At 47.2% G+C, this 26,942-nt stretch overlaps 1 protein-coding gene across 1 annotated transcript in view; it reads right to left on the bottom strand.

The window, feature by feature from the left end:
* Positions 1–13,469: 13,469 nt before the first annotated feature.
* The window catches only part of ATP11C (ATPase phospholipid transporting 11C), a 61,110-nt gene continuing 47,637 nt past the window's right edge, over positions 13,470–26,942 (bottom strand). Inside the window, exons 26-30 of the mRNA XM_054388574.1 lie at positions 23,622–23,757; positions 21,235–21,300; positions 20,004–20,107; positions 18,471–18,624; positions 13,470–13,586 (exon numbers count right to left, since the gene is read on the bottom strand). Of these exons, the coding sequence (XP_054244549.1) occupies positions 13,470–13,586; positions 18,471–18,624; positions 20,004–20,107; positions 21,235–21,300; positions 23,622–23,757 (577 nt within the window). The remainder of the gene's footprint in view (positions 13,587–18,470; positions 18,625–20,003; positions 20,108–21,234; positions 21,301–23,621; positions 23,758–26,942) is intronic.

The raw sequence follows: 26,942 nt of genomic DNA, 5'->3' as shown, positions 1-26,942 counted from the left end.
TTTCTCACCATCAGACAACACCATGCAAGCCTTGGTTTATTCCAAGCCAAATTCCAGCTTTGTGCACAAAGGAACTCCTGGGAGACATAGGGGCAGTAAATCTTTGAGCTCCCTCACCTGTCTAGGAACCTGGGACTGAGTTCACTGAAGTTACTGGAACAATTTCTTTGCTTTCATAGCCAGGAAACTAACTTGTACAGCCAGATTCCCACAATGGCATCCCCTGGAAACTAAGTGAGGGAAACTAACCCAAACTTTTCCTGAACTGAAAATGGAAATGGTCAACTCTGCCATTCCCCTGCCAAGCCAAAGCACATCCTCGCTTCCAGCTAACCACTTTCCTGCTGCAGGAGAAAGGCAGTGGCATGGAAAGCAAGGAGGGGCAGATATTACTGGTGCTCACTGTCTGCCTCACACCACCCAGCCCTTGGACAGACACCCACGGAGCAGCAGATGGGTAATTGCAGGTCCCCGAGGAACTCCTGACTCAGCCTCACTGCCAAACCCAGGCTAGCATCGCCTGGGAGGAAAACAAGGGCAGGCACACCCAGCCACTTCCACCACAGCTCCTCACTCTCCTGCTCCTCTGCCCCGAGTCTGGCAGTAGCCTTCCATTTTGCTGCGTTAGGGAAGCTGGCAGATGAGATGATTGAGGCTTTGGCAGTGGAGCAAGTTGAGGGGCCCAAGCTGTGTGTGCTGTATGTGTGAAATGACCACCAGCATGGTGACACATGTCAGTCAGCATGAAGCTGCCTGTTTGCAGGACAAAGCTGAGGGTGCTTGCTTGCCCAGCTTGTGGCTCTGGGGTTTTCTTGCAAGTCCTACCTGCCCAAACCAACTTTAACACAAGGCTCCTACCACAAGTGTGCCCAGCAGCAACATCTAAGGTCTGGACTCTTCATCTCCAGGCACGCAGGAGTCGCTTCATGTCCCCAAGCATCCTCAAGTTCAGTGGCAAAGACGGCACTCTGGAAAGGCTCATTCTTTCCCCCACCATATTTTACACCTCAGCTGCTTTCCTCCCACACAGCCCTGCTGTCACTTCACTTTTGTCCTGGTAAATGAATGATAAACCATTAAACAGCAGTTGTAGCAAACGTGATGTAGGGGCAGGAAGCACGTCCCACATACTACTGACTGCTACCAGACTACTACTCCTCTGTGGTCCACCCAAAGGGGTCCAACTGACAGTGGTGCAGAGCTTTTGGGGGCTGCTGGCCCTGTGCTCCTGCATCAATCCATGGGAGCCCAAATCATTTTAAAGATGAGAATGGTTGTAAAAGGCTTGGGATTTACAGGCTTATATCTCACTGTAAGCCAGACACCTTCCATAGAAATGACCAACAGGTTTCCAGTACTGAAGTGTGAAGGGAAATGGTTAAAATCTAGCCTCAGATCAGGATGAATGCTCAGAAATCAGCAATGAGGGGAAAAAAACCCTCACAACACACCACTTCTGCTGTATTTTTAATCTCACGATTTAAGAACGTCACTCAACTCTTATCTTTTCCGGTATCACATTTTAAGAATCTATGTAAATGCCACATCACATGTCCAGATCCCGTAGCTATAACCACACAAGCCTGCCTTTGTGGAGATATTTTGATTTCATATGAGCATTACACAAAGGTCATCTGCCAGGAGCTGGTTGGAAGACAGGGCTCATGCTCACGAGAAGTCGGCTGCCCGCTTTCACCCAGCTTCCATTAACGCTGCTCACAGAAAACATTCCCCATCTGCGTCCCCATCCCTGTGCCACCTTGCTCCTGTTCAAGCTTGGGTGTGGGTGCTTCACTGCTAACATCAGTAAAAGGAGGCTGAGGGGAGACCTCAGTGCTGTCTACAACCACCTGAAAGTTGGAGCCAGGTAGAGGTCAGTCTCTTCTCCTTGGTAACAAGTGGTAAAATGAGAGGAAATGGCCTGAAATTACACCAGAGGAGGTTTAGGCTGGAGATGAGGAAAAATGTGTTCACTGAAAGAGTGGTCAGGAACTGGAACAGGCTGCCCAGGGAAGTGGAATCACCATCCCCGGAGGTGCTCAAGAAATATGTGCACTTTGGGATATGGTTTCAAGGCCTTGGTGGTGTTGGGTTGATAGTTGGATTTGATGATCTTAGATCTTAGAGGTCTTTTCCTACCAAAACAAGGAGGATCAGACTCCTTTTCAGTCCATCCATTCGAGTAACATCCTTTGCTAACTGACCACCATCACTGTCTGCACTTTCCTACCCCACCGGCAGGGTGCAGGCAGACAGAGACAAGCACAGGTCTGGTGGGCAGAACAGCCCACAGCAGAGTGGAAGGTGCTGTGGTGGGCACCATCCTAGGAGAGCACGCATATGAGCAGCTCCCAAGGGGCAGGTGACACACTGGTAAAGTCCTCACTTGTGACTTACTCCCCAGTAAATTCCTCCTGTGCCCCAAACTGGGCTCTGCAAAGAGGTCAGGGAAACTGGAATTAGACTGGAAGCTTATTTTGTGTGTGTCTTTTCTGCGCCTAGCACAGCTCCAAGCTCTCTACCAGCTGTGAGCAAATAAGGAATGATGAGTGCCATCGTCTCCTGACAAGGTAGGAATCCACTAGTGAGGCTGGAGCCACCCAAGATGCTACCACCTGTCCTGCGTTACCAAGGATCTCTCTGCAAAGAAGCCCTGTTCTGACCACAAGTAAATGAAATTATAAAAGCATCAGGGCTCCACACAGTTTATGACCAGATCATTGCCCATCAGAGGGAACATGGCTGAGGCACAAGAGCAGCTCACAGGCTAAGGGCAAGGGATCAGATTGCATTTGCTTCTCACATTAAGGGTGTGCGGCCACAGAACCACAGCAACACCAGCACAATTCCCTGCCCTCCCCAGCAGAGCCTGAGGCTGGAAGATGTTTGAAGACCAAGGAGGGAGGGAGAGAACAAGTGAAGGGGGGTCTGACAGAGACACACACTTGACACACATCTACTGTTGTTCCCCTCGAAAACCGGGAAAGGGCACATCACAGCCATCAGGTTAAGAGGCAGCTTCTCAGGGAAGACTTTAGTTTTGGCCATGAGGAATCTGAGAAGGGGACTGGGACTAGCACTAGCAGGCACCCTTCTGCTCACCAAACAGTTGCCTTTCTTCCAAATGCATTTTGAGCCACAGGCTGCACTGAGGACACGTTGGAAGCAGTGAAACAGCTTCCCCTAACCCCCGAACCTGCTCTTCCCCATGATCCGAAAGGTCCTTCCCACCTGAAACGACCCTGCGATTCTGCAATCCACCAAAACCAGTGACGCCCGAAGTCCCCACCAGCCCTGGTGCCACGAACTCCCCCAGGAGGTTTCCAGGCAGCCGCACCGGAGCGCCACGACCCCTGGCACCCTGAGCCCCCGTCCGCCCCTTCGCCCGAGTGGCAGCGACTGCCGAGCGGGGCTCCGGGAGCTCCCCCGCCCCGCTGCCAGCAGAGCCGGGAGCCAGGAGCCTTCCCCGCAGCGCCAGGGATGTTCGGGGAGAGCCCTTCGGCCCGCGGGGAACCCCCGGACACCTGTGACCCGCGCCCGGCCCCGTAGGGGTCCGGCGGCCCCGGGACTCACCGGCGGCGGCGGCCTCCAGCAACGCGGCGGCCCGCAGCAGGCAGTAGTAGCTCTCCATCTCCCCCGCCGACGTGCCCCCCGGCGGCGGCCCGGCGGGGGCCGGAGCGGGGGCAGGCGCCAGGGCCATGCCCCGCGGCACCACTCCGCCGCCGGCAGCCCAACGCCGCCCCGGGCCCGCGCGGCCGGCCAGGCGGGGCCGGGGAACGCGGGGGAGGCCCCGCCACAGCCTCCGACCGCCCCCCGGCCGCTCCGCCCTGCTGCCCGCACCGCCCTGCCGCCACCGCGCCCCTGCCCCCGCGGCACTTTGCTCTTTTTGCAGCTTTTTTCCCTTCCCCGCCTCCCCTCCCCTTTTTCCTTGTTTTGTCTTTCCTATTTCCCCCTACCGTTTTTCCCTGGCTTTGCTTTTTTTCCTTTATTTTTTCCTGTTTTCCCCTCTGTGTGTTTTTTTCCTTTCTTTTTTTTTTTCTTCCTTCCCCCCCCCCCCTTTCTCTTTTCCTTTCTTTTTTTCTGTTTTTTTTTTAACTGGGTTTCTTTTTTTTCTTTTATCCCTGCCCCCCCGATTTCCTTTTTAATCTTTTCTATGTGTTTACTTTTCAACCTTCTGCTACTCCAGTGTCCCCCAGCACACCACCCTGCAGCTCCCCACCTCAATGCCTATAGCACTTCTCTAAGTGCTATTAAAAAAAAAAAAAAAAAGTGTTTTCATCCTCTGTAAGCAGCATTCCAGCAAATTCCTTGAGCATTGTGAGAGCTACATCAAACCATCTTACAACCAAAGCTGGCCAGAGCTCTAAGCACAGCTCCAGCCTCAGTTCCCCGCTGCAGAGGTTCAAACGATGCCAACTCATTCTTCTCAGCAGGCTGAGCTGCCCGGGAAGGCAGCACAGAGGAGCGGATGTTCCTGTTTTTCCAAAACAACCTTTTAATTATGCTCCTTACTATAATAGCAGCCTTTTTCCAACACTTCAGCAGTAAGAGCTATTAATTTAGGACCCAAGGTCTAGCAATGGCAGCATGAAAAACACCATCTTTGGGTGGACCATGTCTCTCCTTACACTGAAACAGAATTTTTCCAGGGAAAGCTACTCATTCCTCAGTGCTCCTTGTCTATAATACAACAGATCCTCCCTGACTGTTTGAAAAGTCAATTTTCTGCCTGGTCATAAAGCATCTCTCTGTGTGACAGGGAGAGTCCATGTGCAGTTACTCATCAAACAATCCAACTCAGGTGCAAAGCAATAAAATGTGGTTAGAAAATAGCCACCTGCAAGGCTTCAAGCACAGAGGGACAGCCACGCTGCATTCCTTCTCCACTCTTATCACAGGAATGCTGTTTTCCTTAAACTCCCAATAGCTGCTGCAGAAATGAGGCCCATCCAAGTGCTGGAAGTCTCTTTTTGATTCTTCTGCTGTAACTGGATTCACCACACCTGAGCAAGCCATACCCCCTGCTGACACTGGGTTTGGGAAAAGTAAGGCTAGCCAGTAGGAGAGAGGGCTGCACTTTGCCTCACATTTGCCAAGCAATCCATTTCTTGTTTTCTGAATACAAGACAAAATGACGAAGAGTGTCTGTGGATCAGGTCTTTGCAGCCAGCTCACCATACCTGAGCCCTAGGCAGGCTGGGGTGGCAGATGCACACCCCAATGCTGCACCTCCTCCAGCCAGTTCAGCTGGCATAGGACAAAACCTGCCAGCTTCCAGCATGGAAAAGCTGTGTTTGCTCAGACTGAGGGATAATTGGTCATGGCTTTTCCTTTCCAACATTCCCTTATGAGCCTGTATGGCCACAAAGATTCTTGCTTTGGAAACCTGGCTGCCTACAGTCCCTGGTTTAGGGCATTCCATGGTAAATGCCCAGCTCTTCCAGCAACACACTCAGCAGAGGCACTGTCGAGTTGCTATTTTCCACCAGCAGAAGCTACTCAGCCTGTCTGTGTGGGTGCAATTCCTTATCTTTAAATCTTAGGGAGAAGATGTAGAGAGAATGCCTACTAATTTCACTAATTCCAGGTGCAAAAAATTCCTCAAGTAAAATTCAAAATCCTCCTTTTTTTAAATTTCTTTCTCTTCTTTTTCTTTCCTTTTAGTTTTTCTTTTTTTTTCTTGTTTTCCTTTTTCTTTTTTTTTTTTCCTTTCTCTTTCTCTTATTTTTATTTTTAGTTTTTTTTTTTTTCTTTTCAGATGAAAGTTAGAATGTTTTGTAGGGACCAGTGCCATTATTTGATTTTTGCAAATCATTTTGGGACAGCTATTTCTACTTGGTTAGTCAAACAAGAATGCTTCATTTTAGGCAAGCACAGACATCTGGGGCTTCACAATGGTGCAATCACCTTTTGAAAGTGATCTGAATGATTGTATCAGCTATGTTCCCCAGCACATACAGTGTGGAGAAAGCAGAGGTTTCACTTCTGCATCTTCACAAAGCTGCTGCTTCAATACTTCATGGTGGGACTGTGCAGAGCACAAGGGCTGCTCCAGCCCCACTGCATTGCAGGAGACATCTCTCAGAGGTTTCTGAAAGTGCCTGGATAAATGCTTTTCCATCACCATCAGCTCAGACCATCCCATCTCCTAGTCTCTCCTTCAAAAACCCCCTTCCTCTGACAGTTGTTGAGGAAAAGGCTTTTGGGTTAAATGAGGTAATTTAGCTTGTCACCCTCGATCCAGCCTGCTGTCCCAGCTTTCACACGTGGTCCTGTGGGTGCCAAATGATTTCTCCAAGATACAGCCCTGCTCTCATCACTCCAGAGCTTAGTTCTTGCAGTGCTTTTCCCTGGTTTGCCCTAATCCCATTTTTTCTGCTACACCACCTGGAAGACTGCTGCAAACACCTCTGCCCTATGCCACAAGAGAATCACAGGGTCATAGAATTATTTAGTTATAAAAGACCTCCAACATCATCGAGTTCAACCTTTAACCTATGACCATGATGTCCATTAAACCATGTCCTGAATTACCATGTCTACACATTTTTTGAACACCTCCAGGGATGGTGACTCTACCACTTCCCTGGGCAGTCTGTTCCAATGCCTTACTACCCTTTCACCTTCACCCCATCAGCCTTCTCTGCTGATCCTCTCCTCACCTGCACATCTTCTCTGTGCCACTTACTCAGCCCTTGAGCCCCAGCTGTGATGGTCTTTCATACCAAAAGTCCAATGAGCAAAGCAGGACAGGAGAGCTTTGATTTTTGTTTTTAAGGCTGATGCTGAGAACTGGAAAAGCAGAGCTGACTAAGGGTAGTTTGGAATCAAACTGATGTTGAAGGGAACTGTTCACCTCTGGCATAAGCATAGTGACATCAAAGTATTGTGGGGGACAGTAGCTAAGCTCTGGCTGGTTTTCATAACCAGGGTGTTTAGGAGGATTCCATGTGCACCAGGAAGCAGCATCCCATTTCCAGGTGTACCACCCAGTTCAGGATATTTCCAAGCTTTTCCAGGAGGAGCAGAGCCTCCACAGCCTGGCAGAAATCCTGGCCCCACTGAAGCCAGCACAAGTTCAACCAGGACCAGGACTTTATGACACCTGTTATGTCAATAGTGAGAAAGGACTCCACTCCACTTTCCCACTCTCACTTTTTCAGCCAAAGCCACCTCATTCATTGTTCCAAGTCCAGGTTGGGATGGGAACACACACACAGGTGCACACACACCCTGTCTCCAGGCCACAGCGTGTTTTCCAGCTCAGCAGGTTATCCCCAAACCTGTGAACATTGACACAGCCACCCGATCCCAGCAGTGAGAACACTGCAGACACACCTTCTGCAAGGGATGCATGGGAGCAGGGATGGGGACATTGTGGCCCCTCCACAACCCAAGAGCCACACACACGTCAGCAGCCTTGCCTTTGAAGGAATTGCTGTCCTTGTTAAAAATCACCTTACAAAGTGACATTGCTTCTTCTTCCTGACATGAAAGACTGCATGAGTGTTTTAAATGCTAATTTGGACAGAGGTGAACCTCACAAAGTTCAACAAGAGCAAGTGCAGAGTTCTGCACCTGGGGAGGAACAACCACCTGCACCAGTATGTGTGAGGGGTGACCTGCTGGAAAGCAGCTCTGTGGAGAAGGACCTGGGAGTGCTGGGGGACAAGGTCACCACAAGACAGAAACGTGCCCTTGCAGCCAAGATGAACAGCATTCTGGAGTGCATTAAGAAGAGTGTGGCCAGCAGGTTGAGAAAGGTTCTCTTCCCCCTCTACTCCACCCTGGTGAGCCCATACCTGGAGTACTGTGTCCAGTTCTGGGCTCCCCAGTTCAAGGACAAGGAACAACTGGGGAGAGTCCAATCAAAGGCTACAAAGATGCTGAGGGGGACTTCAGCTTCTCTCTTAGAAGAAGAGGCAGAGAGACCTGGTGCTCTTTAGCAGGGAGAAGAGAGGACTGAGAGATCTGATCAATGCTGATCAATAGCTAAAGGCTGAAGATCATCAAGAGGCTGGGGCTGGGCTCTTTTCAATGGTACCCAATGATAGGACAAGGAGCAACTGCTGCAAACTAGAATGCAGGAGGTTTCACTTAAAGAGAAACTTCTTTATTGTGAGGGTGCTGGAGCATTGGAGCAGTCTGCCTAGAGAGGTGCTGGAGTCTCCTTCTCTGGAGAGATTCCAAACCTGCCTGGATCTGATCCTCTGCAAACTGAACTAGATGATCTGTGGAGGTCCCTTCTAGCCCCCACCATTCTATGATTTCAGAAATAGCCAGTGACCTGCAGCCATCTCCCAATTGCTTACATTTACTACATTGGTCCCATCAGCCCAGGCAGGCAGCTTGGAGTAAAAGCCTTTCCAGCTCCTCAGATGATCTTCACTATTCCCTCACTTAGGCTATTAAGATTCTCAATGCATGTCTCTGGTTTCCAGTAGTACAAGCTGCTTCTTAAAGGTTATAGTTTGTTTTAAATAGCACAGCCATCTGTCCTCCAGTGGCTGATGGGAGCTGAAGAATCCAAAGCAGCCAAAACAGAATTGTTCAAACTGTCAAGTTTCTCATTACAAACATTTTGGTTTGAATTAGACCCATGTCCTAAAGCAACCACCAAAAAAATGTCTATAGATTTTTCTTGGGTCTAATATAAACCTGCTGAGTCTTGCTTTCGCAGAATTTCATCAAAGCAAATACCTGGCCTCAATTTCACCAGTTCCAGGCACTTCACAAACCACAGACAAATCCTTGTTGGGGTGCTTATCTAGACTTTGAACTGACAAACGTTCTTTAACTACAGGTAGCCACCACACAGAGAACCAATGCACAGCATTTAAAACACACTCTTTATGCACATTTAGAAGTCAGGCATACGGACCTGCATTTTTTTACCCATTTCCGCTTTTTTTTTTTTTTTTTTGTTGTTTTACTCAGTTTCTAAATATCAGACAAAGCTCTGAGTTCAACTCTTCCACAAAGTTAACTTATTCACTTAGTTTACAGGACTGATTTTCTTAATTTGACATTATTTTGGATAAAAATGGGTTTAGAGTACCCAGGGTAGCTACATGCAGCAGCTGTTTTGGAATTGCTCATTGACACGACGTTTAACAAAGCCAAGGACCGGGTTCTGCACTTGGGTCACAACAACCCCAAGGAAAGCTACAGGCTTAGAGCAGAGTGGCTGGAAAGTTACTCAGCAGGAAAGGACCTGGGGGTGCTGGCTGACAGCTGGCTGAACATGAGCCAGTGTGTGCTCAGGTGGCCAAGAAGGCAAACAGCATCCTGGCCTGGATCAGCAATGGTGTGACCAGCAGGACCAGGGGAGTGATTGTCCCCCTGTACTCAGTGCTGGTGAGGCCACACTTTGTGTACTGGCTACGGTTTCAGGGCCCTCACTACAAGGACGTTGAGGTGATGGGGCAGGTCCACAGGACACCAAAGCAGGTGAAGGGTGTGGAGATGTGGTGACAGGCAACTGAGGAAACTCTAATTATATAGTTTGGAGACTGAGGGGAGACCTCATTGCCCTCTACAACTCCCAGAAAGAAGGTTGGAGCCAGGTGGGGCTTGGTCTCTTCTCCCCACTATCAGGTGATAGGATGAGAGGAAATGGCCTGAAATTGTGTCAGGGGAGGTTTAAGGTTGGATGTTAAGAAAAATGTCTTTGCTGCAAGAGTGGTCAGGCATTGGAACAGGCTGCCCAGGGAGGTAGGGGAGCCACCATCCCTGGAGGTGTTCAAGAAATGTGTAGACATGGGTTAGCAGGAACAGTGGTGTTAGGTACATGGTTAGACTCAGCGATCTCAGAGGTCTTTTTCAACCAAAATAATTCTACGATTCCACCTTCTTGGAAAAGTAAAAATATCTGAGAAGCAATCAGTAATTCCTTAGGCAAACCCTGCTGCACATCAGAGAACCCAGTATGGCCTTGCTGGCACCAGGAGCATTCCAGAGACAAGACAGACCACAAATGTATATTAATCAGAACAACATACCAAAGTTTATTGATTACTTCAAACAAAAGTTTCTGTAATGAAAAAAGAGCAAGTTGCATTCATAAAAGGTAACATTCACATTCAATTTCCTTTATTTAAAGCAACATAAATGTATAAAATTGCATTTAAGTGAAAAAATGTAAGGTTGCAGTCTTTTTTTTTTCTCTTTTTTTTTAATTGCAAGAAGCATAAAATGTATCTTCTCATTGCCTGTATAAGAATTTACACTTTCTATATACTACATGGATTTTTTTATTTTTTTATTTTTGTAAATAAAATAAAATTCATAGCTGGGAAATTGGGTAAATGGTGCAGTATTAAGTCAGGTTTTCAACTGTGTGTATACAAATTCAATTTTAAGAAGCTTTGATGCAATTCCAAGTCCTTTATAATATTCTCATAACAATTAGGATTAGTTTTTGAAGAGTAGCTACCACTACACCAAGTTCCTCCGTTATCATGTGAGCTTTAGAAGGAACCTTAATTACTTGTCTTATCTTTCTGTGTCATTAGCCAGTGGTTAAACTGCAATGAATTCTTAGGAAAAAAAAAATTTAAAAAAAAAAAAAACACCAAACCAAAAGCCAACCTTATTTTCCTTCAAGTTTTTCCACCGAGAAGTCTGTACTGACCTTTTAAGCTCACTGATGAGCACGAGTGCAGATGTATATGGTACATGGACAATGCCCAAAGCATTGCTGTCTGATCACTGCCACCTCAGCATCCTTGCTGCCTTATACCTTATAGTTACCACCATTACTTTTTCTTCCCTTTTCTAACCCCAAAAAGGGTCTCTTGTTTCCCCTAACTTCACATATCATCCATTGCTACAGGAATTTCATTTCTGCCATTGCTGAATGATGAGGATCAGCAATTTCTGCAGGTCCCAGGAAGCCTGGCTGTCCTGCCATCCCCAGCATTACACCAGTGCACTAGCTGAAGATCCAAGCCCAAGAAAAACTTATCCCTAAAGAGCTGCTATTTAAGACATTTCACATTAATTCCAACCTGCCTCTCAGCACACCTGCTTTGGGTTTGCACATGCAGCTATTCCAACAGTTTGCTCCATCCCGAGACAGGACACTTGGAAATTGGAAGAGAAAAATCTGGTTCTTAGAAGGCTCCATCTTGAGACAGGCTGCAAAAATGAGCCTGCTTAAGTGGCTTTATTCAGGCAGTTCACACATACATGGCAAGCTTCACTCTGTTCACACCAAGGTCACCAGCAAAACCTCCATCTGAATTTCACGGGAACAGCCTTGGACCCTAGCGTAGAGCTAGACACCAAACAAACCAAAAAGCAAAGTGTCAGGCCTGGGACCATTTGGGCTTGGAATGGTTTTGAATCACAGGAATTAGGCATTTCAGTGCCTGCATTTTAAAGGTTATGTAAACAGAAGTCAGCAAGTGTGTATTTAAGGAGAAAGGTTAGATTTGGCATATAGAGCATATCTTCATTGGACTCATCCTGTACTTGAGCTGTAGGCACCACATTTTAGCAAGAAAAGTTGAGAATGGGACAAGGTCTGCAAGCTGAACTCTAAGTCCATGAAATGAGATAGGAAGAGGGGAAAACAAAAAAAGAAAAGAGAAGGAAAAAAAATGTATCTGTAATAAAAGTTCTGCCCATGGGACACATGCTGGAAGTGTAGCTCCTTACTTGCATGCAGCAAGGAGTGGAGCTGTGGTTGCTAACACGGTGCCAGCAAACACCACTTGAGGCCAGTGCAGCGTGTATAATACAGTGGTCCTGTCTGTATGTCCCCTCCCATGCTGGGCAGATCTAAGAGCAGCCACCAGCCAGCCACAGGGACTGTGCATACCCTGTTCCCAAACAGGTAATGCCCGTTGCAAAAAGTCCTTCTGATGCACCTCAGAATTCACCAGCAGATGATCTGCATCCTGCTTCCATCAGAGTCCAAGACAGATCTCATGGGCAGCAGCCAGAAAGCAAGACTCGATTCTTCCAAAAGTTAGTAGTCCTTTGCCAGAGAAATTTGATAAAGCGAATGTTCCACCTAGTCAGAAAGTGTTGTTTCTTTGCATGTAAGCCACACAAAGCCTGAGCAAGCAGGAGCCAAACCCAGCTGCAGCATGGAGCTTGTTACTGCTGACATGAGACTTGAATGCTTCTCACAGTGGTGCCTCTGCACTGCTCAGCACGAGGGGGAAATGTCACACCAAGCAGGGTGCTCCATCACTGCTTAGGACTTAACATAAAAAAAAAAAAAAGCTGCTTTTTCCACATATGAAGAATCCAGAGAGAAACAAAATAAATTAAAGAACCTTACACATATCAGAAGTCAGGCATCTCAGCTCTACTGGGCATAACCTAAAGAGGAAAGTTCCCACAGCCACAGTACAGGTCAATTTAAAAAGAACATGCCAATTTAAAACCCAAATGAAGTGTAAAATGACATCAGGTTCATGTATTCCTTTTATTTTTAAACTGGCTTCCTTTTTTCTTAGTGCAAATAACTCAAGATGCAGGTTGATATGCCTGCAGGTGCACAGGCACAGGTCCACATCCCTGGGGAATCACCCAAGGACCACACTGTCACTCAGGCCTTTAAAGTGTTGAAGCTGCTGCACAGTGCAGCAAGGTAAGCACAACCACAGCAGCCCAAGCAAAACGGCTGAAAGCCTGGCACAGCCCAGCTTTTGAGATTCCTTCCTCCCCCATGGAAACTTCCTTCGACCCACCAGCAGCCACAGCATGAGGGAAAATGACCTTTTCTTCACCCTCCATATGGACAAGCCCACCAGCAAAGCTGGCCGCAGGAGGATGCTCAGGCACTTCCCAGCAGGTCTCCACATGGACCACAGACCACTTCCAGTCGTACCCAGAGAAGGGACACATGACTAAACATCTTGCTCCATCAGCCAAGATTTCTCCCAAATTTTCAAGTATTTCTGCCATGTGCATCTGGCAACCCACGGGCTGGGAGGGGCAGCCCCTTCTGAGGGGCCCACAGCCCCAGCACCAGGCAAGGTGCTCTCTGGGATGCATCCAGCTTCCACATGAGGAGCAGGCTTTCCTCCTTGGCACCTTCAGGGGCTGTTACTGGGTTTAAAAGTCTGTGCTACTTCTTTGGTCAGGCAAAGCAAGAGACTTCAGCTGCTCTTGGCCAGGTCTGCAGCAGGCAGAGGAAGCCCCCGTGTGAAATGGGGCTGGCATTGCTCTCTTGCACTTCAATTCATGCTGTTTTGGATGAATTCCTAAAGATGCTTTCTCAGCCTCCGGTGATGTAGGATTTGGCAGAATTTGTTTGTTGGGGAGGGTGGGGAAGCCACCAAGCCCAAAGACAAACAGGTACCGTGGAGCCAGTGCCCTGGCTACTGCTTTATCAGCATGGCTGCTTACTGTACTTGGTAGTATTAAAGAGAACTGTTAGGTTCCAACCATGGTTTGGTTTTGTTGGTTTTTTTCCTACAGCATGGCAATATACAGTGTTTGTGAGGAGCACTTTAAAGTATCCTGAGAGGATATTTTTCTGCCAAGTTAGCAACAGCATCTTCAGTCTTCACATAATCGTTCTCTATACGTTTGTATGAGACTAACATGGGCAGATCAAAGGGGCCAGTCTGCAAAAATCAGAAGGAAAAAGGCACACATATTGCAGCTGTCACATTGCCAAGCTCAGAAAGCTTTGCTCTCTTCATTTTTAGAGAAAAAAAATTAAACAAAACCTTTTTTTATAGAAGAAGAACGATTAGCCCATGATAAAAGTGCCCAATATCATTCACAACCAACCATCAGGATGTTAAATGAATATTGAATGCTGTATAGAGTCTCTAGGAGGCATGTGTCCACGCTGTCCCCTGCGGTTCCCATGCCGTCCCAGCACAGCCACCTCCCACCAGTCTGCACCAGTATACGGCAGCAGAGAGCACCACCTAACGTCAGCTCTCCAGCAGTGCCCTGGCAAACAGCAACCCGGGCTTATGTCAGGTAACATCTGGAGCTCTGGCAAGGCTGGCCGCCGGAGCTGCCATTCCAACTAACCCCACTGCTTTAGGAGCAGCTGTGGGTACTAAGGCAGAACCACATAACTCTACAGAGGAGCTAGAAGAGATCTGCAGAGTTTTATGTTTGCAGCGGACACCACACGCAGTTAACCAACACCTCTGAAAGTGAGATTGTGAATTCCATCAGGCACTTTTCTGCTATTGGCTTACTGGGATGTTTAAAAATCGAGTAAACTCGTAGCAGGATGCTCTCTGTGTGTGTACACATACAGAGACATGCCCACCACACCATAGACTGACACAGTTTAGCTTCAATCTATGCAGATGAATTAAAATGTACTTATTTCTAGCTGACAGATCAGCATGCACCCTAGGAAAAGGGATTTGTATACTATTCAGATGCAATACTGGAATCATTTTAATAGCTGGGGTTTGAACACTTCACTGTAAATAGTGGTTATAAAAGTCAGATTATATTTTCTGCTCATATTAGACCAAAATACCAGTTCTATAGAAAGATTTGTTTACACACCTCCAAACATTCCAGCTTTTGGGCCCCCAAATATTTCTGAAGAGTTTGGGATTCTGAAGAAGTTGGATAAGACATCACCAAATTAAAATGCATCCCAAGCATTGCATCTCCATTCCACAAGGACAGGTGCCCCACACCGACAGTCAAGATGATTATAAGAACCAACCATAGTTTAATTGATTTGAGGGGGGTTACATTGGGTTAATCAACACCACCTAAAACCATCCCAACTCCTTTGGACAGGGTACCTGTTACAACACATTAGACTCATCTGAGAATGTTCTTAAAAGAAGTGGTCTGACAGAAGGTCTGGTCGACAATGGGTCAGGTGCCTTCCTGCTGCTCTGCAACAGCGAGGCAAAGAAACTTGTAGCACAGGTGACACTTGGCCCTGCCTAGTGCTTGAACAATGTAGGACACAGACACACACCCTCCCCCTTCTCACACCTACATCATCTCATAGGGCATGTAGCAATACACACTCCCATTAATACTGGATGAGCTTAGCAGTTCAAGAGGCACAAAGTGTTCAGAATCTAGACCTGCTTCCCGAAACAGTGAACTTCAGGCTTGGTGGTTTATGCTACAGGTACTTTTGAGGCTGGAGGAAGCCATCTTTGACCTCCTCATGACCAATATTTTTATAATACTGAGTAACAGGGGAGACCAGCAGTGAAACCAAACATCTGGGAGATGTTTTCAGGGCACTTTGTTGTGGAGTAGCTGCACCATCTTCATGGGCAGCAAGTCCCACACTGAGACTTGCTGGGAGGGTTGAGTGCAGTGGGTTACTCATTTGTACAAACAGCAGCAGTAATACTAAGAAGTGGGGTGGACTGAGTAAGATGGGCACTTGGGCAGCTTCTCCTAGTTCAGACAAGCCTGAAGTGTTTGCCAAGTCATCCAGAGGACAATAAATATTGAGTCTGCCTTGTCCCATGCCTTAAAGAAGTTTGTGTCTAGTCCACTAACACAGAACTACAGCAGGGAAGGAAAGTGTAATCAGCATTGGCCATGTCCACCTCCACTTGGACATCCTGACTATGATCAGCTTACCCACCTGAGGTGCAGCAGGAGACGAAAGAGGAAGAGACAGACTATATAAGGAAAAGATTTAAATTAAAGCAAGAGCAGAGGGAAGAAAGCAGGGTTTAGCTAGGCGAGCAAATCTAAACAGGAGTTTTCAGGAGTTAGGCATTAGAAGGAGGAAAAAAGCCATAGAGCAAGCAACACATAGTGACTCAGAAATCACCTTATTCACTCCAAGAAAAGCTGTGATTGCTGGAAGTTTGAGAAAGCATGAAGATAGTGGATGTTCCTGAGGAAGGAAGGCGCTTCGTTACCTAGTTCACAACAGCACAAAAGACAGAAATTGCAGTAAAAGAAAGAGAAAGGCAGAAATCAGGGGAAACACAAATGTGCCTTGCAGTTTAAAAAAAGTAAACCAAAAAACAACCAAACAACAACAACAAAAAATTTCCACACAAAAAACTCAATAAAGACTGAGCAGAGCTCATGCATTGTGTTATAGGAAACTTGGAGTGAAACCTGGTCCTGTTGAGGTCAAGGGCAAATGTCTATCACCCTGGCCTCATCTTCCAGAGAGGTCCCTTGGCTGTCCTGTTTGGGGTCCTGACACTTAAATAACCTTCTGGACTTTGCCCCCCTTGGGAAACTGATGTTTGTTTTTTTTCTTCCAACATTCATGTCAGGATTTGCAAAAAAAGGTCTTGACCTGAGATCACCTACCTGGTCTTAGATGCCTAGACAAATTCAGTGTATAACTACACCTCACTGCCATATATGAAGGGGACCTACAAGAAGGCTGGGGGGGGGACTGCTTAGAAGGACAAGGCATAATGGTTTGAAACTGGAGCAGGGTAGACTTAGGTTGGACATTAGGAGGAAGTTCTTTACAGTAAGAGTGATAAAACATTGGAACAAGTTGCCTGGGCATGTGGCTGAGGCCCTGTCCCTGAAGATATTCAAGATCACTTGATGTGACCCTGGGCAGCCTGATCTACCTGGAGGTGTCTCTGCTGACTGCGGGGGAGTTGGACAAGTATGGCCTTTGAGAGTCCCTTCAAAACCTGATGCAATCTGTGACTGCAAAGTGACTGATCTGGGTGTCTGCTGACACAAGACAGCTAGAGCTGGTGCCTGCTTCAGGCATTTTCTGAAGCTCTTACTCCAAATGCACACTTCAATGTGGCTCAGCCTGTGCTCAGTCTGCTATGCACGTACACAGAGATTTCTCTTGCTGACACTTATTTTGCTTTGCTAAACGAGTTCAGAAGAGCCTTTTAAACATCTATGTGAAGTACTCTTGAAAGCAAGTATTGGATGGGGGAATGGATCTTCTGGACAACAGCTGAAGGCAAAAAAAATGGGTCATCTCTCAGGTGAGCTGCCCTCCAGGTCACTATCCTTGAACTGTCCTATGTTCACAGCTGACAGCAGCTGGTTCCCAGCCATTTCAATAGGGATGTCAAGCCAAAAACTTTTAAATCATACTGAACTGGAAGAAATTACACAGAGCCCCAAAAAAATTCCACCGCCCTTTTACCATCTCTGTGGCTTTCCATTTCAATGGCTTAGGGAAGTGGAATGGGGCTGTCTTGAAGACACTTATTTTAGTTCAGCGACACTGTGCTAAGTCCATACTTCAAGTGTTTTGGGAGAGGGAAAACCTTCACTGCTTCATTTGGTATATCTTTAAATGGAAATAAGAATTGTTTTTAAAGGGGGACCAGAGATAACCAAGTGATCCCAGGTGATGAAAATGCACTGAAACTTCATGGGATAGAAAAGCTTCAAGGAGAGAAGTCTGTTTTGAACCTCAGTATTTAGAAGGTCATCCCATGGTTTCCTGGGACATGGTCAGACCTACTGAGCAGAGGTTTGCCATGAAGCTGGTCTGGGGTTCAGCTGGCAGGACACAAGCCACCTCTGTACACTGCTACCTCTATGCTGGCCAGACCCTGCAGCTAAGCTCCCAGGGAGTGATGGCTGACTCCAGCCATCCCTTCTAGCCAAACCCTCAGTGTCAGCATTTGCTGGGTGTCTGTGGGTAGGTGACCTCACACCAGCTCATGCCCCTTTGGCCATGCCCTACCAGTACCTAAGCACATGCAAACCCACTGAGAAGGGCTGGCAGGCAACACATCTCAGGCTGACCAAAGGCAGGACTTGCTGACATTGCAGGGGAAAGAGAGGGGCTGCAGGAGGGAGGAGAGGCACAAGGAAAAGCAGAGGGACAGCTGGGGTGAGCAGGGGCTGCCCAGGGAGACAGTGCAGCAGGGATGCTTGGCACCTCTGGGCAGAGAGCAAGGGGCAGTGGAGGCTCTCAGCATGGTGTGAGAAGGGAGATTGACAGTGCTGGCTTTCAGTGTTTGCAGGAGTTATGAAGAAAACTTGGAGATGGTTTACATTTCTAAAACGAGCCCCCTCCTCCTCCTCTGCAGTAGAAGAGAGCTCTTCAGGAACCACACTGCTTTTGAGGAGACCTGGACATCGCAGGCTAATACCATGGTACAAGCCCTCAGTTATTTCAGGGAAGGGCCAAATGTGACAAGACCTGACCCTGTAGCCCCTGCACAGGCACCTGAAGACACACCCCACATCGAGGGGGTGTTCTCTGACACAACAATGAACAGCTTTTCTTCAGGACCCAGTATGGTGGGTTTGATGATCAGCTCAGGTTGGAAAAGGGTTACTGTACTTTTCTAGGAGATGGCAGGTTGCCACCCAGGGAAGCCAACTAGGCAAAGGCAGGGGTTGAGGCTCTTCTCACTACAGACCTAGGCAGGATTTTCAGATGAGCTTGTTGATATTTCTGCAATGTGTGAGAGCAAGGCAAGATTCTAGAAAGCCTTCCTTCAGAGGTGAGTGGTACACAGTACTGCTACAGGTTCATCTGGTGCTTAAGAGCAAGAAAGGACTGTGCAATACATCATCTTGTTCCTTACCTGATGACTTTTCTCTTTTATATTTTTTAAAACTATTAGAAGAATTTCTGGGAAAAGGCTGATAAAGATCAGGAGGATTATTGCCAGCCACGTGGAAACAGAAGTCAGCATATGGGCAAATACAAAATACATTCTTTGCTGCTTCAAGAAAGGCCTGAAAAACAAAAAGATACAAATAAATTCTGGTTAACATGAATTTCTCAAGGAGGTCAAAGGCAGATTCAGATCAAACTGTCAGCAGTAACACCTCCCTTTCAGATGGGGATGGATACAGCCTGCACAGAAACACACTGCCCATCCTCTCACCACATCCCCTGCCTTCAGCTGTGCTAATTCTGCAGGACTGTCCTGTCCTCTTACACAATGGTTTTTGCATCTTCCACATCTGCTTCATTTCAAGATGGAGAGAGAGGTTTGAGTTCTGCTATCACTGAAAGAAATTATTCATCTTATCAACAACCCTTTCAGCTTTGGACTTTGCTATAGCTTCTGGGCTGCTTTCAATGGTGGACATCCAGAGACTCTGTGGTAGTTATTTGCCTTTCTCCCCTGCCTTGATGACAGAGGGAAACTGACAGGTGCTTGTGAAAAATGCCTCATAACTCATGACAAGGATCCCAAAGCAGTTGTTTTAACTCAAACATTGAGCTATGAAAGTTAAAAACACCAGCAGAAATCAGACATTTCAGCATAGGGATCTTGTGAGATCACAGATCTGGATCTGTTGGTTAGGAATGTTGAAGAGTTAAACAGAGCCTATGAACCTCCAATTAAAATATGTTATCAGTTCCACATCTCTGTTAGCAAGCTGCTGGATCAAGGATCTAGCCAATAACCAAAGCAAAGGTGTAAAATGGGAGATAGTGTGAACATCAGCATGAACATCTACTCCAGCATGGGAAGGAGAAAGCTAGTATTTGTAGTGAATTACTACCTGCCTGCTTTTGCAAGACATTAAGTCAAAAATCCTGGTCATGCTCAGATCAGTGAGAATTTCTTCTCCTACTCAGGCCCAGGATTTCAGCAGCAGGATCTACACATTCTCCTGCTTATTTCTCCCTCTCAAGGTACCCCAGAGTGCAAAGTCCTCTTGCTCTGCATCTGCCTCACCTGTCCCTTTCCATCATCAGTTTTTCCTTTATTTCCCAGCCACATATGCAAACAGATCCTGAAATATTTACCCCAGAATCTCCCAATAAAGACAAGGGCCTCAGCACCAGAAACAACCTCATGAGCAGAAAAGCAAACCGCTTCTTGCCAAAGCCAAGCACCTGGACAGTGCCCAGGGCATTATGTGCTTTCAGACTACCCCTTTGATGGGCTGACAGACCTCCTTCAACACACCTCATCATGCAACAGCTTTTGGTAGGCATTGGATGGAGGCATCATCTCTTCCCTGCTCAGCAGAGTAAGGAGGATAGCTGCATACCCCATTCCTGTCTCAGGATATTCCAAACACAGGCATGCTGCATGCCAGGGCTGGGCATTCCCCCTGAGAAAGCACCATGTGGGAGAAGAAGAGAAGATACTCACCAAATGACTCCTCCCCAAAAGAATGAGAAAAACACATAGAAGGCAAGGGAGCCCCAGATCACAAAGTGGTTCATCCACGTCCAGAATCGGGTATCTAACGCCAGCTGTGTGAATCAACAGAGAGACAGAAGAGGCATTAGATGCAGAGTGCATTTCATGGTATTCACATCACATTTCAGACTGGTTTCATGTTAAGGCAGAAGGTTCTCCAAGTCACAACCCCACTGCATATGTGCACCAGAGCAAAATATTTTCAGTATCTTCAGACTGGCACGATGCCAACAGAGAAACAGCAAGTTTCCCATTGTAACTGACACTTCTTAATAGGAGAGAATTGATGCAACCACTGATGACACAGGAAAGAGATGTCCAAAGGCTAGAGGGCCTGCAGTGACCTGCTGCCACCACCTGCTGTTCTGAACCAACCATAACAGACCTTTCCTAAGGTCTTATGCAAACTGTTCATCCTGGAAAGCTCCATGAAACAAAGCAGCTTTGCCATTATGATTTGGCAGATGTGCTTTTCTGACCCCTCCAATGCACAGTGGTGTCTGAAACTAGGTAGACAAACCCAAATTCTGTTGCTTCTTTCCTTTTGCTAGAGCTAAGCATCAAAGGGTGAAAGCAGGGGGGGAAAGTCAACTGTAACTAAGTGGAGTTCTCAAAAGAGGGCAAAAAATAGGAAAGTAATTTAACCAAAGCATAGAATTATAGAATGCTTTGGGTTGGAAGGGACCTTTAAAGGTCATCTAGTCCAGTGACCCTGCAGTGAGTAGGGACATCTTCAACTAGATCAGGTTTCTCAGAGTCCCATCCAACCTGACCTGGAATGTTTCCAGGGATGAGGCATCTACCACCTCTCTGGGCAACCTGTGCCAGTGTCTCACCACCCTCAGAGCAAAAAATATTTTCCTTGTATCTGGCTGGCCTAAATCTGCCTTCTTTTAGTTTAAAGCCATCACCCCTTGTCCTGCCTCAACAGTCCCTGCTTAAAAGACATTCCCCTTGAAGTACTGAACAGAAACACTTAAGGATCAACACAGCCCAGGAGTACAGACCAGGGACTACACAAAGGTCAGTGAGCAAGTTCTGCCTTTATGGAAGCGGAGCTGGAGGTGTGGTGGGAAACATATTCCTAGGCACTTCATTTTTACTGCACAATTCTGCAGCACATACACATGCACTGGAAAATGACTGCAAGAAGGGACTGAAAAAGAAGGAAGCTCCTCACCTTCAGAGTGACAGTGAACACCAGCACAGTGAAAACAATCGTCCCAAAGGTCCAGTTCCCAAAAACCTGAAAAACACATTACATTGCCACAGGTGCCTGGGTCCATCTCCTTAGAGAGGCACAGAAAGGACAATGAGGTACAAGCAGGGAGTAGGGGAGAAGGACAGGATGAAGGAACTGCTACAGAGATTGATCCTCAGAGAGGTGCCAGCCCACTATGCTACCCTGTGCCATGCAGTGCCAGACGGACGGGTGACCCAGAGCTGGTGACAGTGACAGGTACAACCCTCCTACTAACAGCAATGTTGATTGGGGATACAAGTCATTAGACCACCTGTAGTTCATGATTTCTTGGCAATTTTGTCAGTTTCTGCTTTCTCACAACACCTCTGCCCATCGCCTGGGTTCAGCCCCATGTGCAGAAGGCAGCAATGGGCAGCTGGGGGTTGCAGACACGAGTGACTATGCACGACAAAGGAAAGCAGAGAACTGTGTTCTAAATCCAAATGATAGCAATGAACTGGAGGGATGCTTACCAAAGGCTGTCAAGATCTGAATGCATACATCAAAAACAGAAAGTGAAATGTAAAAGTTCTCCAAAAAACGCAAAAAAAAAAAAAAAATTAAAAATTAAAGTCAATAGGAGCACAAAAAGAGTCAATCAAGTACACATGGGAACTATGAGCAGTTGCTGCTAGCAGCTCCTACAGGCATAAGTGTCTACAAAACAGGACATAACCATGGATCTTGGTGGAGTGCCACACAGCCTTGACTTCTGAGGGCACTTGCAGAACACATCAGTGCTTTGTGTTTCATCCAAACACAACCAGAACAGCTATAAATAGAGAAAAGCACTGAACCTACATTATAGGGGCTTGACTACGTATAGCTGGGGCCATGAAGATTGGCACTGGTGCAATGTGTGCACAGAAATGTTTCATCAGCTCTCCTCCAAGCATTAACCGCTAAAAAAAAGCTAAATTATTCTCAAGGGTAACAAATGATGGCGTAAAGAAGCTTTTAATCAGCCAAGACCTGATAACACAATTACAGGAACAGAATCATTTCATTTGGAAAAAGTCTCCAAGATGATCAAGTCCAGCTGCTGACCTAGCACCACCATGGCCATTAAACCATGGCCCAGAGTGCCCTGTCTACATGTTTTTGAACACCTCCAGGGATGGTGACTCTACCACCTCCCTGGACAGCCTGTTCCAATGCCTGACCACTCCTGCAGTGAAGAATTTTTTCCTAACATCTCTTGGTACAAGTTAAGGCCATTTCCTCTCATCCTAGCACTTGATACTAGGGAGAAGAGACCAACACCCACACCCACCTCACTCCAAGCTCCTTTCAGGGAGTTGTACAGAACATGGTCTCCCCTCAACCTCCTCTTCTCCAGGCTAAACAACTCCAGTTCCCCTCAGCTGCTCCTGACCAGACTTGCTCTCCAGACCCTTCAGCAGCTTCCTTGCCCTCCTCTGGACATGCTCCAACATCTCAGTGATGTTCTCGTAGTGAGGGCCCCAAAACTGAATCCATGACTCAAGGTGTGGCCTCACCAGCACCAAGTGCAGGGGGGCAATCACTGTCCTGATCCTGCTGCATACTGCCTTGTGGAATATGTCCTGAAACAGCCCATGCCACCACACGTGGCAGCAACACTGCATTAATGCTTTGCTCTGTACTCAGTTAACCAGAAACAGAGACATACAAAAAAAGAAAATTAAATCTTTTCCTTTTCCCCCTGCTTTCTGTGTGTGTTAGCCTGGAGCAGCTCCCACACCTCACTCACGTCCTGATGCAAGCCCTTGTCCTGACACAAGGGACACAAGCAGGCAGGCACAGCAGGGAGAAGAACAGCCTGCTTGGTGCAAACAGATGCTGCCTTCCACAAGGCAGCAAAAGCAGCACCAGCCTTCCCCAACTGCTCACAAGCAGTCCTGTGCCATGTCTGAGCAACATCTTATCAAGGTGGGGCAATTTGGTCTCTTGTAACCAGCCAAACCCATGCCAAAATTTCATGTGGCATGCTGGTGGGAAGGATGGACACTGCTCCTGCCCTGGGTCAATAACCTGAGACCATGCAGAAGAGTGGAATAGCGCTGTGCAAAGCTCACCAAGCTGGAATAAAGCTGTGTGCAGGACTAGTTGTTTTACCTAGTGAGTATAACCAGCTCTGGCCCTGTTGCCATAGTGATCTGGAAAACGTTTTATTTCAAGCATTTGCTGCAGAATCACACCATAAGCAAGGCTACACCATTGGACAAGACTCAAGACACTGCACAGATTAAGCATGTAGACCCTCCCTGCCAGGCATATAAAAGAGGCAGTGCACAGGAGAAAGACTCATCTCATTTTTTTTGTCTCATTTTTGGTGGTGTTACCTTTCCATTATCTTCCAATGATGAATTTTGAAAAAGAAAATAAGCCCCAAAGAAAAACACAAGTCCTTCAAAGGCACCCAGGAAGGTCCAGTACAGGAACGGCCTCCACTGCAGCATTGCGTTATCCGAAACCTTCCTGCCAAGAGATGGAGCAACAAGAACATCACCACCAGGCTGGGGATGTGCTACAAAGACCCCCACACAGCCAGGTGATCACAGATTCCATCAGCTTGGAAGGGACCATGCCCAATTGCCCTGCAGTCAGCAGGAACAACTCCCAACTAGGTCAGGCTGCCCAGAGCCACATAGAGTCTGATCTTGAACATCCCAAGGATGGGGCTTCAACCACACCCCTGGGCACCCTGTTCCAGTATCTTACCACTCTCAGCAGGCTTTGGAGCAAACCCTTGCTCTAGGGAACAAGAAGGTAAAACACAAATACCTGCTAAGTGTACAGGGGACAAAAAACATTTGCCATATGCAGCTGCTGGTCATGAGTAATAAGAGCTTCAGCATATTCATTTGGTTTGTCCTTCTCTAGGAAACTCGGATTAAAATCCAAGCCAGCCCAAAGTAAACAGCTCTAATACTGTCCTGAGCCCCTCTCACAGCCCCAGCACTGCCCACAGTGCCTGACATTCACTGGTGAACTCTAAAGGCAAAGGAGAGCCACAGAGGATGCAGCGAATCCACGGTATGTTTTCCTCTTTGTTGAATGTGCAGACTCCCTCCTTGAGAAAAGCTCTGCAAGCCCTGCTCCTGGAAGTAGTGTTTTTCTGCACAGGCTGAAAATAACCTCCTGAATCGTATGGTGGGTGGTTTTAACATGGGGATTGTAACAGCAGGCTCTGGGCTGAATATAGGATGAGATCTGGCACGAAGGCAGCAGTGAGCAGATGTGCTATGGGCAGAGCTCTGCACGGACCACAGGCAAAGCCCAGGGAGTGGAGAGCAGCTGTGAGGGCAGAAAGGAATTAAAGTTCCCTGCAACATCATCTTTTCAGTTTTCCATCTTTAAAACTGGAACATTGATGAGGGACAAAAGCATCTTTATGGCACAACAAAAAATTCCCCCATTCTTCTAATTCTTCTTCATAACTGTTAAAGCAACACATCCACTTTCAGCAAGAGGCACCCTGCAAACCAGTGTGTTGATGTGGTCCTATAGTTGCCATTTCCAAAACAAACCTGCTGAATCCTCTGCATGATTCTGCAGTAAAAACAATCTGTTTTGGTTCGTGCCCAATGCCTCTGGTCCTGTCACTGGGCACCCCTGAAAAAAGCTTTAGATATTAGAAGAAACTTCTCCACATAAATGGTTCTCCAAGACAGGAACATGTTCTCAAGGGATGTGGTTGAATCCCCATTCCTGGAGATGTTTAGAAGAGACATGGTTTAGACTTGGTAGAGTTGGAGAACGGTTGGACTCGATGTTCTTAAAGGTCTCTTCCAATCAAAATGGTTCTGTGATTCTCTAAGGCACTGCAATTTGGGTACAAGTAAGGGACATGGGTAAAGCAGACTGTAAGTGGGTTTTCTTGCAAGGATAGAAAATACAACCAGCTTCCTGAGTGGGAGCTCTGTTTGCATTTGCATTTGTGTCCTGCAGCGCTCATCGTAAACAGGCTCTTTGCAGCCAGCAGATCTGCACTGCAGCAGCTCAGCTCTCACAGCCCAGGCACAGTGGTTGCTCTGCACTCAGCAGCGCAGGCAGAGTCATGAATATTCAAACTAAAGCTGTTTGCTGCACAATTCATCTGTTTGCCCTCGATGGACAGACCCCCAGAGACCAGGCAGCCCACCAGGTATACTTGGTCTCGCTGCTCTGTACTGCACGATATTCAATTCCCAGTTTATTTAGACATACAGGTGGTGGCATCGTGCTGTACCAGCAGAGGATCACAGAGCTCTCATCAGTCATGGAGCTGAGCTCTTATTTCAAAAGCACCCAGGTCCCTTCTGAGCCTTACAGCTCTTGTTGCGTTAGCTGATTTTTCTGTACCTAGAATCATAGAATTGTTTCAGTTGGAGAAGACCTTCAAGATCATCGAGTCCAACTGTTCTCTAACTTTAGCAAGGCTGGTGCTAAACCATGTCCCTCAGCACCACATCTCTGCCTCTTCGAAATACCTCCAGGGATGGTGATTCAATCACCTCCCTGGGGAGCCTGTTCCAGTCTTTGAGAATCCTTTCAGAGAAGCAGTTTCTTCTCATATCCAGCCTAAACCTCTCCTGGTGCAGCTTGAGGCCGTTTCCTCTGACCCTACAGTAACTTCCCCATGCCCTCTTTAGGTACCTGCCAATTCCCTTTGCTGTCCCTGCAAAAGCATGGCTCCTGTGCCACACACAGCTCCTCCATGGCTAAGGTAACAGGGCTTGCACAGGTCACTGGCTGGAGCAGCCCCAGCCTGGTGTCTCTCCACAGGGGTGAACTTGGTGCTGAGCTTACTGCCAAGCAAGGGAATCAGCAAGAGTGATGCATGAACAGGTGCTTCACTAAAAAAGCATCTTCCTTAGCTCTTGTGAAAGGCGGCACACAAGTACATGTGCATGGGTGGGGTGGAGAGGAGATGTAAATGTCTTGGTTTCTCTGTGGGAGGTCAGAGTCTCTCCCAGTTGCATCCAAGGAAGGGGAGGAAGCAACCAGCAAAGCAAAGTCTCTTCAAAGTGGGCTTTCCATGGCAACGTGACAGAAAACTCTGAGCATATGGATCAAAGAGCAGAGCTGGTAACAGGTTCTGGTGCAGGGATATGGCCTGTGGAGCCTGGGGAAGGATATCCATTTAGACCAGCTGAAAAACTACCTGCCTGAGCTGGACTTCAGGGACATTTGTCTTTCTGAAAATGAATGGATCTCTTTCTCTTGAAAGCTCCATCTCCCCTCCATCCATTACATGCTCTGTGATATGCTTGGTCCATGTGCCTGGCTCAAAGCTAACACAAATGAATGGTCTGGCCACATTTGCAGCTTGATTTTTCTTACATATAAATAATTCCACCTCAGTTTATTTTTCTTATAGAGACCCAGCAGGACAATTTGCTAGCCCAGACACTGTTAGAGAACCTGAAGAAGAAGAAACAGGCAGTGAATAGAACATTGCTCAGCAATAATGTAGCAGCAGCAGAACCAGCAGGGAGAGGGAGAGCCTTTTCTGCAGTTCATGGTGACCCTATCACTAACAGGACAAGGACTCCTGCTTCACAGAATCACACAGAATGCTAGGGGTTGGAAGGGACCTCTGAAGACTACGTCCAACCCTCCTGACAGAGCAGGATCACCTAAAGCAGATCACATACAAACACATCCATGTGGGCCTTGAA

The sequence above is a fragment of the Indicator indicator genome, chromosome 17 (assembly GCF_027791375.1).
Source record: "Indicator indicator isolate 239-I01 chromosome 17, UM_Iind_1.1, whole genome shotgun sequence".
Taxonomy (NCBI): Eukaryota; Metazoa; Chordata; class Aves; order Piciformes; family Indicatoridae; genus Indicator; species Indicator indicator.
This window is presented reverse-complemented; position numbering and strand designations above follow the sequence as displayed.